Genomic DNA, 18,506 nt, shown 5'->3' with positions numbered 1-18,506 from the left:
ACCAACATACTTAAATTCACTCTTAAGATTAATATGTTGTCATTCAGCTTATTTTCAATGAGTGTCTCAGTGAAGTTAAATGCATGCCAATTTTATCATCCTCAATGATTGTCCATTTGTTATAATTTTATTAACTTCATGGGAACATTTTTCTTTTGGATTCCATTTTCCACCTTATTTTCTTTTGAACATCAAAGTGAAGTGCCATTTAGACATTGTACAAAGAAACAAAGGTATTGAACATAAAACAAAGTTTAAAGATTGTCAGGTTGCTGGAATTAAACTGTCATTAGAAAGATAACACCACCAAAAAATATGGTTGTTGGTTGATAGATGATCATTGGGGATTCAAAGTATACAAGCATATTGATATGTCTCAAGAAATTGTGAGTTACTTGAAAGCTGGGGTTTTGCAAAACAAGAGTTCATATAATGCAAAGTGATGTTCCAAAGTGATAATAATAGCTAATAATATTGAGTTTATTCTTGACCAGGCACTATTCTTAGGATTTCAAATGGAGTATCTTGGTAATTCTTAGAATAACCTTTTGAGATGAGTATTGTTAACGTACCCATTTTATAGATGGAAACAAAGGCCAACTGAAAAGCTAAAATGTGTAAAGCCACACAGATAGCTGCATGTGGTGAGTGGCTGGGCTAATATGGAAATCTGGGATATCTTGCTGTAGGCTAACACTCTCCATTACCACAGTTCCCATACTTTCTGCTGTCAAAGATAAATGGGAGTGAACTAACAGTGACCCTTTAGAACACCTTTTATGATGTGTGCTTTCATCTTTCTTCCATGTGAAATATCAACTGCATAAATCAACAAACTGGAGAGGAAACCAACAAAGAGAGCAGTTTCAAATTCTATTTTGGCAATATGCACGAACAACACTTTCTCATTTTCCTACCTTTGCAGGAAAACAGTTTTTAGCCTGGAACCTCAAGAGCTTTCTGGAATTAAAAATATTCAGTAAGCAATTTGTAACATATGCATGTAAACCTGAAAATTAGCAGATGTTGAATACATAAAAAACAGCAAAGAGCCAACATAATAAAATCCATCATAAGCAATACACAATTACTACCAACAATATTAAAATTTTATTATCCCTTTTTCTCTTCCTTCACTTTTAATTGCTCTGAGTCTATGTTCAGGAGTATATTAATGATTGCTGGGAGTTCCTTCTTTCTTAACCTGGTGATTCAAATGAAGTAGGAGAAATAGGAATGTATAGATAGAGTGGAGGAGGAGGTAATCAATCAACTATTATTTATTGACTGTCAAAATGTGATGGAATTGGTAAATGGAGGAGGGTCATGCACAGTAATGTCCTCTCAGCAGAATTCCATCCACTGCTGTGGTAGCTGACAATCCATAAGGATTTGAAGCCAAACAATGAATTGTATTCAGATTACAATTTTTATTTTTAGGACTTGAGAAAACAAGCAAAAAAAAAAAGTTTTCTCCTTCCATCTTTCAGTTTGGTGTTTAACACTCTAAAAACCAGTTTGACAAACTAACCAGGTCAGTAATAAGTGCTTAATTATAATACAGATGTATTTGAGCTTTTTCTCATTCTTACCTGAAACTGCTGGTGTTGGATAATGCACTACATAATATTTCTGAAGTGTGAGCATAGAGATGCAGCCTAGTTTATAATAAACTATATGTGCTTTCTGCTTTATAAAATAACTTTGATTTATCCATAAACCAAAACTTTGTTTTAAATTAATGCTTGAAAATTTCAGGGTTTACTTCCAGATAGAAAAAGGATAGAAAGAGAAAGCCAGATATTGGCTGAGTCTCCCTGTGAACGAGGGAAGGCTTTGTGGAGGTAACTGTGTCTGATTTCTGATCTAAGGGAAAGTTAGATGTGAGCAAGTCCAGGTCTGCAGCCGGGTGGGAAGAGTGTAGCAGTGTACAGGTAGGTGGTATCACGAGCTTGGGAAACTGGAGAAGCAGAAGAACCTAGAGAAAGTCTTCCAGCTGGTCTGGCTGTAGTGCTCTAGGGGGGAATTTGTAGAAAAGAAACCTAAGTGGCACATAAAACCAAGTTGCTTGAGGACTTTCTGACCCCATGAGAGACAAGGTGAGTCAATGCATATGCACCACATCGTGCATACACACGTGAAGGTATGTTGAGAGTAAAAAGGGATGAGGACATGATGGCAGGTACATGGGGTCCAGGAGAGTAAAACTCAGCAAAGAGGTATACAGCATTTTTCCCTGTGCACCACTCAGAGTAGATCTGAGTAGTCGGGGATTGAGGTTGCTAAAGGAGTTGTTTTTAAGGAAACTCTTTGTCTCTGGAGTCTCAAGAATAGCTATTAATATGGTTGGGGGCAAACTTTGCACAAAGTTTAAAAGTACCAGAGCACTTGGCTGAGGCTAAATGGAGGACAACAGGGATCTGACATGGTGAGGAGAGAAGGACATCATCATTTTGATATCATAAGTTCTAGCTTCTCTAGCTCAGGAAGAGACATGAACATTTCCAGCTCTAGTTGTATGTAGGTTCTATGGCTGCTGATGTAAGTGAGGAGCTTTGAAAAAAATAATCAAGAAAAAGTATTCATGAACATCTGTGAGGCACCCAGGGAAGCCTCAGAAATTTCTAGAAAAGGCTTTTAAGAGACAAGGAGGTACAGGTGCTCTGCAATCAAATTTGTCCAATAAACAGTGAAATTTATATTCTTACTATGATGCTACGGTCCCAGGCTTGTGAAGACAGTCTACACTCAGGCAACTTCTTGCCAGTTTAAATAATGAAAGACAGACCATTAAATAATGAAATGATGAATGACACACTGTTCTCATTTTAAGTTATGAGATGATATCAGATCCTTCCACGATGATGTTGGACTAGAAAATGAGTGAAGGTGCCAGATAGTAGTCACTTTGAGTCTTTAAGCAGGGACTAGAAATAAAGCCCTTGAATTTTGTGCCAGGCAGAACCCAAAGGGTGAAGCAAGGAAGGGCACTAACATGGGATTCTAGATGGACTGCAAGGATGGAGATGATAACGGAAAGCTGTGGTTCAGATCCTTCTGAGGATTTTAAGGAATAACATACTTGAGCAAAAGGTCTATGGGTCAAAGCTGGGTGACTTCTAGAAATGAACATGGATCACATGTACGGAGTCAGCACTTGTATATGTGAGCTCAGTCCATTGATGTCCAAATGACTCAGAGGCAGAACAGAACTAAATGATGTGTCACAGTTTCCTAAGTGGACACTGAATTTGTCAAATCACGAAAGACTCTTTATTTTCCTATGAATTTCACTTTTTCAGGAGAAGATCAAATAGTTAACAGTTATAAATAAGCTCAGCTACTTACAGTTAAGCAAGTAGTTATTAAAAACCTTTAGGACTGTATGATGGCAGAAGTTTTTTCTTATAAGAATACCTCATAAAACTTGATATAGAAAGAAAATTGTATGTACATATTCCCAACCATGAACTTTTTGTATATTTCACCAGAAGCATGGAACTCTGTAAAACCAAAATGTAAGCCATAAACTATTTCTGCTCAGTTATAACGAAGGTGTCAGAAGTTGAACCTCCTCTCTGTACTGTTTGAGTGCATTTGCAGCTGCTGCATGCTCAGAGCAAAGTTTCTATCAGTTAATCTAGAGGCTGCTGTATTAATAGGTTGTACACTTCATTGATTTTTAATTAATTTCTGAAGAGACACAGAGGATAACTACAACAGCCCACAAACATCGCCTTTCTCATTGCAATCCACATCTTTATTGATCAGTTGCCTAAAGAGCAGAAGTAATCCATTTTAAGTACCCCTCCCCAGGAGAGTGTGCAGGTGTGGATGTCATGAAATCCACCCCCCGACACACACCCCTCCAATTGTGATCACATTGTCTGGAGGTCTGTGGGAGGGGAAACTGTAGCCTGCTTGGGAATTCTCTTGATCCAAGCAGATCAGCTTTTCACTCACCATTTATTTAGGAGGGAAGTAGAAATGTCTCATCTGTGCTATTTAATTTACTTTTTTGTTATTTTTTGTTTTTCTTTATTGATTTTATGTTCTGGCTTCCTGAAGCGGGATTTTCAAGTCCCAAGGAGGCTGTTGTTCAGATGGAACTTTCCAAAAACTTGTGAAGAGTGGTAAATGAAATTTCTGAAGAAAATGCAGGGAATAAGTAGAAGACAAATCTGTTAGCTCTGCCAGCCTTAGGAATCTGTAAATGGTATCCCCACTCCCCCATACTCTGACATTGAAGTCTGGGGTTGACCTAACTGCTACAGGGTTGGCTTTCCTCCATCCCATTATAGATCTGAAATTTGCTCTACCAACCCTACGAAGAAAAATTGCTACTTCCAGACAGCCTTACCAAATTTTGGCCTTATGGTTCATTTAATTCAACCACAAATATGTAGTAAGGGCTGGTTCAAAGCCAAGGAATCTTCAAATTGTTGAAGACACACAGTTGAGTTCACAAATACAACACATACAGTCATAGACCATAGTACCATTGTTGTGCCACACACTGCTCACACATTTGAGGTGATCACGGTTTAAACAAAGCCATTGTACTACCAGTCCTATAATAGCACAGTAATGAAAATAAATGACTAAGCTACTGGTTTATGTATTTACTATACTATACTTTGGCCCTTATTTTGGAATTTACTTCTTCTACTTAATAAAAAATGAAACCTGGCTGTAAAGCAGGGTGCTCTGTTATACAGGCTGCAGCTTGTACATCTCAAGTTTACTGTGACTCTTGATTGCATTAAGAGACCGTGTTGAGTGATGGCCAACTATGCCATCTAGGTTTGTGTAAGTTTACATGTAATGTTTGTACAATGATAGAATCACCTTACAACACTTTTCTCATATCCAAGTCATTAAGCAATGCATGATGGCTGTAGTTGGTTTTTAAAGTACCTCCAGAGACACCATCCTTGGAGAAACCAGAAAAACTAAAGCGATTTATATATAAGCCTTAAGTGGTTGTTATGTGCAAGAATTATTTTTGATTTCTTAGAGCACTAGTCTATGTGGCAGTCATTCAATTATATGTACCTTTATTAAATGTCATTTATGGCTTTGTAGCCTGTTGAGTGTAATTTTATGAATATGGTCATATAGCACAGTGGTCAAGATCACTGTTGTCAGAGTCAAACTACTTGCAGTTAGCTCTTGGTTCTGGTGAGCTTTGCCATGCACTAGCTTTCACTTTGGGGTAAGTTATTTTACCTCTGTGTATATCAGTTGCCTTATGTTCAAAAGGAAATAATAGCATAATATAGATCTCCTTGGATTCTTCTAAGTTCCTTTATACAGAGTACCTGTCAGAGTAAGAGCTTAATAAATATTACCTATTTTATATTTACAAATAGACATAATGGAAACACGCACAATTAAAATTTGGCTTTCCCATATGATTTCAGTGCTCTCAATGAACTATAGACCCCTCCAAATTGATCTTCCACAGTGACTATTACCACTATTTTCCAGAATATCTTACAATAAAGTTAACACTGAATAGCCGATTACATAGTTAAACAAATTTATAGCATCACACAATAGTGTAATTCAGTGTTGTAGTTCAAAGAAATCGAGGAAAATGTGGTGCCTGACAATAGCGAAATGGATAATAAATTGTGTGTATATGTGTGTATGTGTGTATGTTATATTTGTTTATATATCTGTGAATGTTTGTATAACTTAATACAACACCAAGAAGCAATAAACTAGATTACTTATAACAATGTGCTTGAATCTAAAAGCATAATGAATAAAACATGAAACTGCAATATACAAACTATTTATGTATTAAAAATAACACAGAACACCACTTTTAAAAATATAGATGAAACTAAATAGACATACAAGAGTGAGATAAGAAGGATATACATTAAAAACACTCTTTTAGGTACTCATGAGAACTAGGGGAATGGGATTTGGGTGGAAACTATAGAAGAATATTGATAATCATGTGCATAAATTATAGAATGTATTAGCTCTAAAGTTTTCTCTATCTCAGATCCTGAAAGAGCGAAGGGAAAAAATATCATACATATTATACCCAGAAATAGATTCTGAGGTTTGGATGCAGGAAGTATTTGGGGCCAGTGGTTTTTTTTTAAAAGTAACACCCATAAAGCACCAAGAAAAGCAGTACTGATTGGAGGAAGAGTTAGGCTGTGGTGAAACTGCATCCTCATCTCATGGAGAGTACTGGAGCTGGAATAGCTCTTCATAATCATCAAAGGGCTATGAACTTTGTAACTCTACATCAACCAATCACTGGATGTGGATTGCCTCTTGTGAAAGGAAAAATCCCTAGCAAAGCACTTCCTTTGTGGTTGGGTTGGGTTGGATTGAGTTGGGTTATCAGTGCCTCAAGAATAATGCATCTGAGAGCCACTGGCAGCCAACACCAACACTGAGGTTATGGATATCTTGGTTTCTGGGCAGCACACCATAGCTGCTATTTCATGCAAGTCTTCATGAACACACACCCAACTACATTGTTGGGACTATTTGGGAGAAATATATTTCAAATAAATAGCAAAAAAATTTTCATCACATTTCATTAAAATAACAGAAAGTTGACTCTTCTCAAAATTCTAAAATCCTTTTAAGATCTACAGCTTCACCAACCCTCTTGAGGATCATAACTGCAATTGGAAGTGTGAGTATTACCATATTCCCTGCTAGAACAAGACAATCATATAAATCCACCTTCTTTCTCTAGAATAATGGGAAAATCATTCAAGGACAAATACAGTGAGAGATAGAATTTACTACCCCAAACATAGCTGGGTAGTAAATACATGTTTCAAGTAATTGCCTTTTTTTTTCACCCTTGTGATGATCATCATATTTTTAATCATAAGGTGATATTTGGGGTAGTTTATAAATATTAAGCTATTGGATCCTCAAAGGAGATATTATTATTAATTGCTCATTCAACAGGTAAGAAAAGTGAAACACATAAATATATATTGACCAACATATTGCATCCAATAAGTGCCCAGGGTTTATTTCCAGAGTCTTATGTCTTAAACTTAGGATGCACTAAAATTACTTTATGAAAGCACATTTAAAACTCTTATTGAATTGCTTTTTAATATTTAGTTTTTAGTTACAGGTGGACACAATATCTTTATTTTACTTTATGTGGTGCTGAGGATCGAACCCAGTACTTCAGGCATAGGAGGCAAGTGCTCTACGTCTGAGCTACAACCCTAGCCCATCTCACCGAATATTTGAAGGAAGACATCTACTCTACCTCTTTAGTATTCTCTGTATCTATTATTGACCCACGATTTAGTATTTCAGATATATACAGTTTGCAGTTCCATTTATCATAAAATGAAAATGTAAAGCTAGAGGTAACTTCAGAGATCATTTAGACTGATCTGTCACTTTGAAAATAGAGGTGAGATGAGTTCCTGTGGTCATAAACCTAGTTAGCAATATGTCCAGGACTACTTCTACCTCGCCCTGCTCATGCCATGAACGCTGCTGCGTGAAAGACTTTTCAGATGATTCAATCATAGAGCCCCCTTAGTTTTTCTTCATGCATGATTTGGATAAAATAAGTGACTACATCCTAAAAGAGGTTTTCTTCCCTTGAACATGCTCATACCTTTAGCCCTAATAGTAGTAAGCATTATAGTGTATTTTTTTTCTACAAAGATAGAATTGCTTTTAGAAGGAAAGGAAGAAGAGAGGAGAGATTTTCATTTGAAGCTAGATTTCCTGAAGCTTCCTGTTATTAAGAAAGCTTCAGGTTATTAGAATGAAAACTGGAAAAAATGCAGACTTGTTAACTCCAGAGATTAATGCCTGTGAGATCTGACTGCAGCTTGAAATTTTTAGCTCCACACACATATTTGATGAAATTGTCACATGGCCAATATGTGAGAAGCAAATATTTATTGTCAGAAATAGTCCAGTCTCTCTTGACTTCTGTTAGCATCCTGCTGTTGGGAAGAATACATTTTCACATCGAATGAAGACATAATAATCATGTTTTTTAGCTAGATAGCTGTGACTCAAATGCCATAAGATTGAAAAGAAGGTCATTTCCATTTGTTTATCCATAACTGATATTTTAAAATTATGTCATTTACTGATTTTTTTTCCATAGAAAAATTCGTGTGAGTTAATTCTAAGCAAAGATTTAAACTTTAAATTCAATTTTCACTGGATTTGCACATCAAAGTGTATTTTTGAAAATCAAAAGCAAAATTTGACTTTTCCTGCTAGTTTATAAATACTAGTTTATATATACTATATCTACTGTGATTCACATTTTAACAGGTGTGAACAAAACATAAGTGTTATGGTTTCGATGTGAAGTGTCCCCCAAAAGTTTATGGGTGAGACAGTGCAAGAATTTTCAGAGTGAAATGATTTAATTATGAGAGGGATAACCCAATCAGTGAGTAATTCACTGATGTGGATTACCTTGGTGGTAACTGTAGGCAGATGGGGGTGACTTGTGGGAAGTAGGTCACTCCTGGTGTGAGTTTGGACTTTATATTTTGTCTCTGGCAAACAGAAGTTTCTCTGCTTCTTGGTTGCCACATCCTGGGCTGCTTTCCTCTGCTACACCCTTCCACCATGATGTTCTGCCTTGCCTTGAGCCCAGAGTTATGGGGTCAGTGGCCTCTGAAACAGTGAACCAAAACAGACTTTTCCTCCTCTACATTGTTCTTGTCAGGTCTTTTGATCTCAGAGATGAAAAATGAAACAATAAGTAAGCAATCTTTGAAAATTTATTACGGCATATGAGAGAAGGTATGAAAAATGGTGAAATTATGAATAGTTTAGGTAATTGTAAATTGTGAATATTGGATAAAATCAGACTTACAGCACTTGGATCATGAAATGGGTAAAATTGCTTCTAAAACATTTACCAAAAACCCTCTTCCATGCTGTGTGATAAATAGCAGACTCTGTTATGGCAAATGTACTATTTTATTAACTCATAGAAAACATTCTGAAGCATTGAAGACTTTTAGATCTATCTTGCTCGTGACTTTTATCTTCAGTAAGTTCCTGAAATCTTTGATGTATTTATGGAGAGTGTCAAATCCCTTAATATACTCCCTAATTGTTCTTTCTCCTTATATGGCAGATTTCTCAGGTGTATCATTATTAAAATGAGATTTCAAATAGTAATAATTCTGAAATTTGTATCCATGAATTAATTATAGTTGGTAGGTTATGGGTATATATATCCCCATTTGCAAACATTTATTGGACACCCACTGTGATTTATGAGCTGAGGTTTTATTTAAAAAAAAATAGACAGTCCAAGTTAATGAGGGTAATTCTTGTCCATTCTAGGACTGTTGATATTTATCTTTGAAGCAATACTAAAAGCTTGCATGTTCTATACCTACTACATACCAAGTTACTATGTAAGTGCTTTGAGTATACTATTTAATCCTCACAACAACCTGTGGGACAGGTGCTGTTCACAGAAAGGTTAAAATAACTTGTTCAGAGTCACAGATCTAGAAGATGGCCAAGCTGGGGATTGAACCAGGTGATTGACTCCAGATTCTACACCCATCCCCACTGGACCTTCTGCATACTCTGGGATCAAAGTAAGAATGGAGTCTTGAACTTACATAATTAAAATTCCTGCTAAATTACAAACAGCTTTGCAATTTAACTGGATTTTAAGTATAAATTTTTTATAAATTAATCAACTGCATTATGTGCTAAAATTCATTGAAATCTCTTATGGTATTGTTTTTTCTTAGGAAAAAAAATAAGGATCTTTCAAAGTCACAGAATATAACTATACACATTAATTTCTCCATGCCCACATGTCCCTCTGAAGTGTTTAAGGGGGGATAGACTTAAATGTGTAGACTCCAGAGTCCCACAGCAAGGGATCAAATCCCACTTCTAACACTCATTAGCTCCATGAGTTGGAACAAGTAAAATTACCTTTATTAGCCTGAACTTTCTCATATTTATAATGAGATTGAAAACAGTGTGTATTTCATAGGATTATTTTAACTAACCAAAGTAGAAGAATTTTGTTGGTGCCTGCTGTGTCCCAAATTCTGGTCAATGTTAGCTGTGGTATATAGGCAGTCCCATCAGGTACCCTACCTGGCCTGGCCTGGTCATGGGAGCTGCTCTGGGGTAGAGAAGATTTCTCTTCCTACTAGTACAACATCTCTCTACCATAATGAATTTTTTTTGTGATTAATCTTCAAACTTCCAGGGACTTCATTCAGTTTATATTTATTATTTCTTCTTCAAGCAACTGTCTGCCTCCTTAGTGCATCATACTTTTAATCTTAAGAGGGATTTCATTTTGAAAGAATCTAGCAGAAAATGTGACCTTAATGAGATCTTTCAGTAAGAAAATTCTGTCTTAATGACTTGTTTTGTGAAGTAACCTTTTAAGAAAAATCCAAAGACTATTCAACCTTCTAATTCTAGGTGTTAAAGTGGGCCAAAAGTGGCAGTCATATTAAAGATTTGAAAGTATGTCTCTGCACAACGATATTTTTTAGTTACAAAGCAACTGTTCAAACCTTTTTAGATGGTTTGGTAATGATATGCAGTTCTGTTTTCTTTTTTTTAAATTGCTATTAATGATGACCAGGTTGGTGAAGAAAATTATATAGACTGGTCATTGGATTGAATTCTTGTTATTATGAAGAAATTACTTTTCTGGACAAATGGTATGAAGGTTAAAGATAGTGTATCACCTACTGAAGTTTTGCATATGGAATACCAAAGAACTATTAGAATTTTGGAAATTTTGTTTGTATTGTGGAATGTCATTACAGTATCTTTGTTGGGCCACTATGAAAAAATACAAAACTGAGTGACTTAAAAACAACAGATTTTTTTTTTCTTATAATGCTGGAGGCTAGCAAGTCCAAGGTCAAGTTGCCCACCAATTTGGTGTCTGGTGTGGACCCACTTCCTGATTGCTTATAGGACTGAAAAAGCTAAGGATCTCTCTGAGGTCATTCATACCATTCTTAAGGGCTCTCAAAATCCTCATCATTTTAGGGTAGGATTTCAACAGATGAATTTGGAAGGGACACTAACATTCATACCATTGTAGTATCTTACGTTTCTTGCAGAATGTTAGTTCTCTGTTGGTAAAATATATATTACTATTCTTGTACATGTTTAAGAAACAAATTGCTTTTCTATTACAATGCTATTTAGTTCAAGGAATCATTATCCACCTAAATTACAAAGTCTGAAAAAAATTATTCTCAGTTTACTTGTCCTTCATTTTTCAATTAGTTACCAAGGATGATCATTTTATTTTGCAAATACACCTTGGAATTATCCTCTCTGTAGTATTCCTTCTAGCCTAGTTTAGAAGACTCATACTCATTATGAGCCAGAGTATCATAAATGATACGAGCAAACTTCCTGAAAAGTAATAGTGAGTGGTAAGATCCTGGCAAACTAGATATCAGATGTCCTACATGGTGCTCAGCTAGAGAGAGTGAGTGACTCCCTGCCCTGTGTGGAGACTCAGTTTAAAAAGTCTGAAAGTGGATGTAACTCATGGACTGCCAGCTTTCAAACCGAACTTTACATCATTGTCAGTTTTCTTCTGTACTGTGGCTACATTTGTGGCTAATCCATCCTCTGGTTCTGGCATCAGAGGAATGTTTTCAAGATTCTAGTGTAAATTGGATCACTCCCGTTTTATAACAGCTTTCTCATTACTGAGATGTCTACTGTATAAAACAAAACTCAAAGTTCTCTCCCTTGACGTGTAAGGGGCCCTTCTTGGACCTGGCCTGTTTGTATCTTTTCCATCTCACTGCTTATCTCTACCCCTCTCTCATGTACTGTGATCCAGAAATACAGAATTATATAGCTTTATCCAAGTACACAGCTTACTGAGGTCCATGCTTGTTCTTTCTGCCTGCAGTTTTGTTCTCTAAACCTTACTTAGGTGTGGGGAACTTTCCTCGAAAGCACACTTGCTAAGCAATACTAAAAAAAATTCTCAGAATACAGCTGTCCTTAAATGCCTTGCACGTATCACAGCAATTCATTTGAGTTTTTATTCCATATCTTCCCACTTCATTAATTAGCATCTGTCTTCCTTTAATGCATATGCCTTACCTGACTCCCTGTTGTCCCCTCAGAGTCTTGCAGTATTGGGGAACATTGTATGTGTTAAGACATGTATGGACCTAGCTTAACTTGTGGCCAACACACTTTCTATATTCTGAAGTGCAGGTGTTAAGAAACAGAATGATGGATGTTTTGTGGACATTTCTTAAAGGAACAAATAATTTAGGGAGACATAAAAATACTCTATCTCCAAAGTGATAGATTTATTTATTTTTGATTCTGAGTCATATAAGGGTTATATGTGCTCAGATTCACCTTATTTTAGGAAATTTCAATGGGGTATACTCAAAGAGAAAGTTCTATGTAGGAAAGAGGGCAAAAATGCCATAAATATCATTTGTGGGTTGATTTCAGAAAACACTAATACATATGATATCACCTAACTGTTGACTGATTGGCCCATAGCAGGTGGCATCTCTGTCTCCACCAGTTGTATTTAATGGGCATTTATATAGAGTTTGGCCCATGATGCTGTTTGAAGCAATATTCTCTTTACACTGCATCAGGTATACAGTTCATAATTTTTTGACCTATGTGATTTATGTGTCTGTTTTCCACAGCTTTTGTTTTGGTATCAGAAACCATTAATCCTTCAAAGTCCTGCGGTTGTAATGTTAACCGCCAACAGCATTGATTTGCAATTGGCATGAGAGTATACTTCAACCATTGTATAATTCTGATCTATTTGTGAATGATGACGTTTTTTGACAATGCAATTGTTGACTATAGAATTTTCCTTAATACTTCAATAAAAGTACATTCCCTCTAATCTAAGTTATGCCCCTGAGTTGAATGTCGTGCTTTTACATGAAATTTTTAATTAAGAGTAGTGTTTAATAGCTCTAAGTCTCCCCATCACTGAGGTACAATTAATAAACTAATTATTACTAGTATGGATCACTACTTTTATGAATTCACATAGATATTAATATATATTTTATATAAATAACATGTGTATGTATGTATGGGGGAGTCAGCTATTATATCTTGTTAGCAATCAGCAATGGATTTTATTTTTGATTTCTTTCTAAGGTTTTGAAGATAACATGTTAAAGTCTAATTGTGATTCTTTATGAGCTGTGTAATTTAACCTGTGGATTCTTATAATAACAACTAATGTCACAGAAGCTTTTTAAAAAATTATATACTTTCAAGACCCCAAGGGTATACTTCATCCTGTGCATACATAATAAGAATAATACCCTTCTTCAGCCTTAATAGAATCTGTGATGGAGATTCTGGAACCATTAAGGCCCAAATGAAATATTTTTAAAAATTATTGAGATGTATTTGTTTTGAGAGAGTGTGCAAGGCAAAATGACATTAAGCTGAAGCTATGGAGAAAAAATGGTGAGGAATATGTAGGTCAGTACAAGTATATGTGAGCTGACCTGCTAAGACACCTACACACCTCAAAAATGAAGGGATTTCAAATGGGTATCTGGTCTCTGAGGAGAACAATCTGACATTCAGTTCATAGTCAGTCGATTCAGTTTACTTTAGACGACTTTAGGAGGAAAGGCAAAAAGATAGCTGCTTCGCTCCCCAAAGTTTTCTTTAATTGTGAAAATATTTCAGAATACTAGTTTCACTTAAAAAAAAAAGAAATGCTTTCAATTAAATGCTAAGAGATTCCTTCTTAGAATATGGAAAAAGCTGGGCGTTAACTAACCATCTTAGTGGATTTTGATATTTTTTAGGGAATGATGTACCTAGAAGAAAGACGGCTTGTTCATCGGGACTTGGCAGCTCGAAATGTGTTAGTGAAATCTCCAAACCATGTGAAAATCACAGATTTTGGACTAGCCAGACTCTTGGAAGGAGATGAAAAAGAGTATAATGCAGATGGAGGAAAGGTAGGTATCTTTTTGAAAACAATATTGATTGAAAATACAGTATGGTATCATTTTATCTTTATTTATTTATTTATTTTTTTAGGAAGAAACCAGTTAGCCTGAGGTTTAGGAGATTATAACCCAGTTCTATCACTTGTCCTTATTCCTGCTCTGGGTCAAATATATATATATATATATATTTTTTTTTTCCAAAAATATAAAAATATAAATCCCAAAATATAAATATTTTGCAATGATAGGCTTCCAAGTGCTTAATGTTGATTTTTTTTACCCTAAATGCTTATATGCCTGCTACATTCAAATCTTATCAAAAGGTGAAATAGCAAAAAAAAAAAAAAAAAAAAAAAAAAAAACTTCCGTTTTGAGGTCTATCTGGCTTTCTTTGATTTTAAGAACATATTTTGACTTTTCACTACCAAATTGCAGTAGCTTGGGACCTCAGCTTTGAAGTTCACTACAAGATTGCACAGGAGAAAAAGTCTATAAATCACATGACTTCACTTGTCTTAAGAACATACAGCTGTAAGATTTGTCTAAAGCAAGATTCATTACAGCTTTAAATGCCTGGTAACCATTAAGTCTTTATCAAGCCACCTGTGATTTAAACTTACTTCCTTAACACAATGTCTGTAGTCCATAAACTCAGTTAACTCCTTGCCCATAGGGAAATCATTTTCAATGTGTCTCCTGTTCCCTTTCACTGAATACCATGATTCTGTCATGGAGTTACCTTGATGTCACCTTGGTGAGCAGCCAACCTCATGATTTCAAAGGCCTATTTAGTTTTAAGCTTTCAACTGCGAAGTAGAAGTGTTTGTCTTTATTCCATAGAATCTAATTATATTCCCAGACATACAATGCTGCCCTTCGGGTTGAAATGCGTTCTGCTGACCCATCAACAGCAGAGTATGTGGGTTGAGTTGTTTTTCTTGTAGTGATGATGGATTTGTGCTGATCCTCTCACTTTTTTGTTTTTTTTAATATACTAGTTCCTGTTTTGAAACGGTACAGATTTTCAGTACTGGCTAACCCAGACAAGGGAGGTCATTTGCTGGGGAACAAAGCAAAGCTAACTTTGAAATTCATGATTTTAAACAATTTAGTGACCGACTTACATTAAGAGAGGAAGAGGTAAGTGTAGAAAGGATTTATTGTATTCCTAGCTCAAATTATGTCTGGAGTGAAAAGGGATAATTGAAAATATAAGACATCCCATTTTTTAAGAAAAAATATAACATGGACACATTTTTAAGAGGCAAACATATTAGAGGTTGGGTTTGGTATGTGGGTCATAATATGAACTCATAACTAGTAAAGTAAGAAACTTATTTTAACTTTAACTCATAACTAATAAGAAAGTTGTCCCTATTTTATTATTTTACTTTTTAATTATATGTTTTAGTCAGCTTTGTTCATTGCTGTGACCAAAGATCTAACAAGAACAATTTTAAGGAGGAAAAGTTTAGTTGGGACCTTGTGGTTACAGAGGTCTCAATTCATAGGTGACTGACTCCATTTCTTGGGGCCTGACATGAGGCAGAAAATCATGGTGGATGCATGTGGTAGAGGAAAGCACCTAGGAACATGGCACCAGGAAGGAGGACGAGAGGGAGAGAGGAAGAGAGGAAGAGACAGAGAGAGACAGACAGACAGACAGACAAACAGAGACCACACACTCTGCTCAACAGGGACAAAATATAAACCACAAAGACATGCCCTAGGGACCCACTCTCCCTAGCCACACTCTACCAGCCTTCAGTTACCATCCAATTAATCCTTGATTTATTGCCTAAATCAGTGGATTAACACACTGATTATGTTAAGGCTTTTATAACCCAATTATTTCATCTCTAAACACTTTTGCATTGACTGACACATGAGCTTTCGTGGGCTACCTCATATTTAAACCTGTGTATGAAGCTTTTCTTTAAAAAAATAAGTACAATACTTTAGGGACAATTTCACAGAATCTTTGAATTAATTCACTTTGTAAATTTCAATCCATTTTTTCTCACTATCTTGAAAAATAACGTATTAAAATTTATATCTATAAACACACAAAGAATATAATTGATCAAGTTCAGAGCTTCAGATTTAGTATGTATATAAATTGCATTTTTATATAAAACTTTCACTTCTTATTTCTTTACAGATGCCAATTAAATGGATGGCACTGGAGTGTATACATTATAGAAAATTCACCCACCAGAGTGACGTTTGGAGCTATGGTAAATAAATCTTCCTTATGAATTAAGGTTTTTAAGCCAAAAATAAATACATTCAGTTAATGTAAAATATTCTAAGTCAAAGTATTTTATTGTTTTAAACCATCTATTTATAGGCCTCATTTCCTAAAGAAATTAACTTATTTAAAAATGAAAAAGAAAAATACGGTAAAGAGAGTACTTTTTATTTTTTTATTTTTTAATTACATGGTCTTCTAAAAATGGAAAATGTTGATATCTCTGCCATCAGCTCTGGTTTGGTAGCAACTGTCTGATCATTTTTACTGAAAACAAACACAAAAACAAAAATTGGCCAATTTTAGTTTAGGGATAATTTCACAGAATCTCATGGTGTTAATTTTCAACAATTCTTTGAAAATATAATTCTGAATGCAAAGAATGTTGAAGGACAAAATAAAAAGAATGACAGCTTTTTGTTTTCCTTTTTGCTATGGGAATTTCTGTTCTATGGTAGAAAATTTAGAGATTATGGTCATAACAATTAACAATTACTGAAAACAGAGGTAAGAGAGAAGACTTCTAATTGCAACTTCAGTTTTAATTTACAAACAACTTTTGGAGTAATAGAAACATTATAGAGTGAATAATATGAATTCGTAAAGATTGATATTTATAATTAGAACATTTCTTTCTTTGTGTTTAACTCAGTGGTTATGATGAGCTCTTCAGCATCTATCTGGCTCCTTACAACTTGGTCTGCTTACCACTTAGCAAGAGTTAAGGATTTTTCTGAGTTTGAATATGACATAAAAATAGCATTTATTTAAAATAAAAAGCACCAAAATGCCTTTTTAAATGAAAAGTGTAATGGTGGGATTTAAAGATCTAGTACAATTTGTTTTACTCAAATTTAAGCTTACTTTTAAGTTTTCATTAAAAATAAAATATTTAGACCATTTAATTACTAAAGAACTCACAACTCTTCTGTAGAAAAGAAATTCATTATTTCTAAAAAACTACTTAAGACATTTCAATAAAATGTGTCTCCCCTGTGTATGCCATAGGAAGTATGTAAATTTCAAAAAGACTGCACATATTCTACTTTTCTTAGAAGTATAAATGTGTGTTTGAAGTTTAGGGAAATATAAAGAAAAGCCTGGCAAAATTTAGTAGATGTGTACTTAACTGCAAATGATAAGATAGAAAAGCAAATCTATCACATATATGATAGACATTTTATATAATGCAGATTAGCATACAGATTATTATTTATGTATTACATGATAGCATAAATACATGATCTGGATAGATTTATAAATTATGTATCACAGAAGATTTATGTATGTTCTTATGTATATTAGTATAATATACACATAGGCTTTTTTCTTTCTATTTCTTTTCTTTTTGTACTTTATTTTCCATGAATTAGATGTGATAATTTGCTGGAGGCAAATTTTAAATGATATTAAAATAAGCCAACAAAAAATGTTGGCAGAACTGTCATAATTTTAATAATAAAGTGTGTCTTTGAAGAAAATCCTGTTACTTGGGCTGTACTAGTTTTCTGCATGTTATGTTTCTAAAAATCTCACGTTGTTTAGTAAAAATGAAGAAGTGGAGATACAGTATTCTGTTATGAAACACAGCCCAGGTCGTCAATACATATTCATCAGGCACTTTAAGATTCTTATGATATATCATAAGTGATTGCAAAAGGCATAAAAGGCAGAGAAAGCTACATAATCTTGTTTATAGTACACCTTTATGGGAAATTATCACTGGCTGCATCTTTATATTTATAAAAATGTGCATCAGCTATGATGATATATATATATATATATATATATATATATATATATATATATATATATATATATATCTTCAGGTGATGGAGCTGCAGTATGTTTTTAAGCTGTTTCTGATTGAATTTTTCTGAGATTATCCTTTTCCATGAAGCCATCCTTATTTAACACTTATTTTGTCATCACTCTACCAAGAAAGGATTGGATTGTTCTTATAAGTGGGGGTTTGAGTTTCAGCTTTTATGTTTGTATATTTGCTTCTGTCAAATATATATTTTTATTTGTAATTGCTGTGCAGTTTGCTTTTGTTGTAAGTTCTGATAGAGATGTGAGAGTATCTATTCTGACTTTTATAACTGCCTACCTGAGTTAATAAAATGTAATCATTAAATGCATATTATATGAGTATGACTAACTAGAAATGTACAACCATTCATTCCAGTTGGCAGCAGAGAAGAAAACATAGCCTTACCTAATGGATTTTTAAAATTTATCTGTCTGTACTCATTAATCAAACTCAGGTTGTAATA

At 34.6% G+C, this 18,506-nt stretch overlaps 1 protein-coding gene and 1 long non-coding RNA gene across 7 annotated transcripts in view; one reads left to right on the top strand and one right to left on the bottom strand.

Annotated features, from left to right (window-relative positions):
* Positions 1–18,506, top strand: part of Erbb4 (erb-b2 receptor tyrosine kinase 4) — a 1,041,723-nt gene that overhangs the window by 974,418 nt on the left and 48,799 nt on the right. For all 6 annotated transcript variants that reach the window (XM_078017961.1, XM_005331866.4, XM_005331864.4 and 3 more), the window contains 2 exons: positions 13,833–13,988; positions 16,141–16,216. In XM_078017961.1, coding sequence (XP_077874087.1) covers positions 13,833–13,988; positions 16,141–16,216 — 232 coding nt within the window. The remainder of the gene's footprint in view (positions 1–13,832; positions 13,989–16,140; positions 16,217–18,506) is intronic.
* LOC144365621 (uncharacterized) overlaps positions 1–18,506 on the bottom strand; it is a 91,365-nt gene that overhangs the window by 37,581 nt on the left and 35,278 nt on the right. The gene's annotated exons all lie outside the window — the stretch shown is intronic.

Source organism: Ictidomys tridecemlineatus, chromosome 7, assembly GCF_052094955.1.
Source record: "Ictidomys tridecemlineatus isolate mIctTri1 chromosome 7, mIctTri1.hap1, whole genome shotgun sequence".
NCBI classification, from domain to species: Eukaryota; Metazoa; Chordata; class Mammalia; order Rodentia; family Sciuridae; genus Ictidomys; species Ictidomys tridecemlineatus.
The sequence above is the reverse complement of the archived record's forward strand: the minus strand, read 5'-3'. Positions and strand labels throughout refer to the sequence as shown.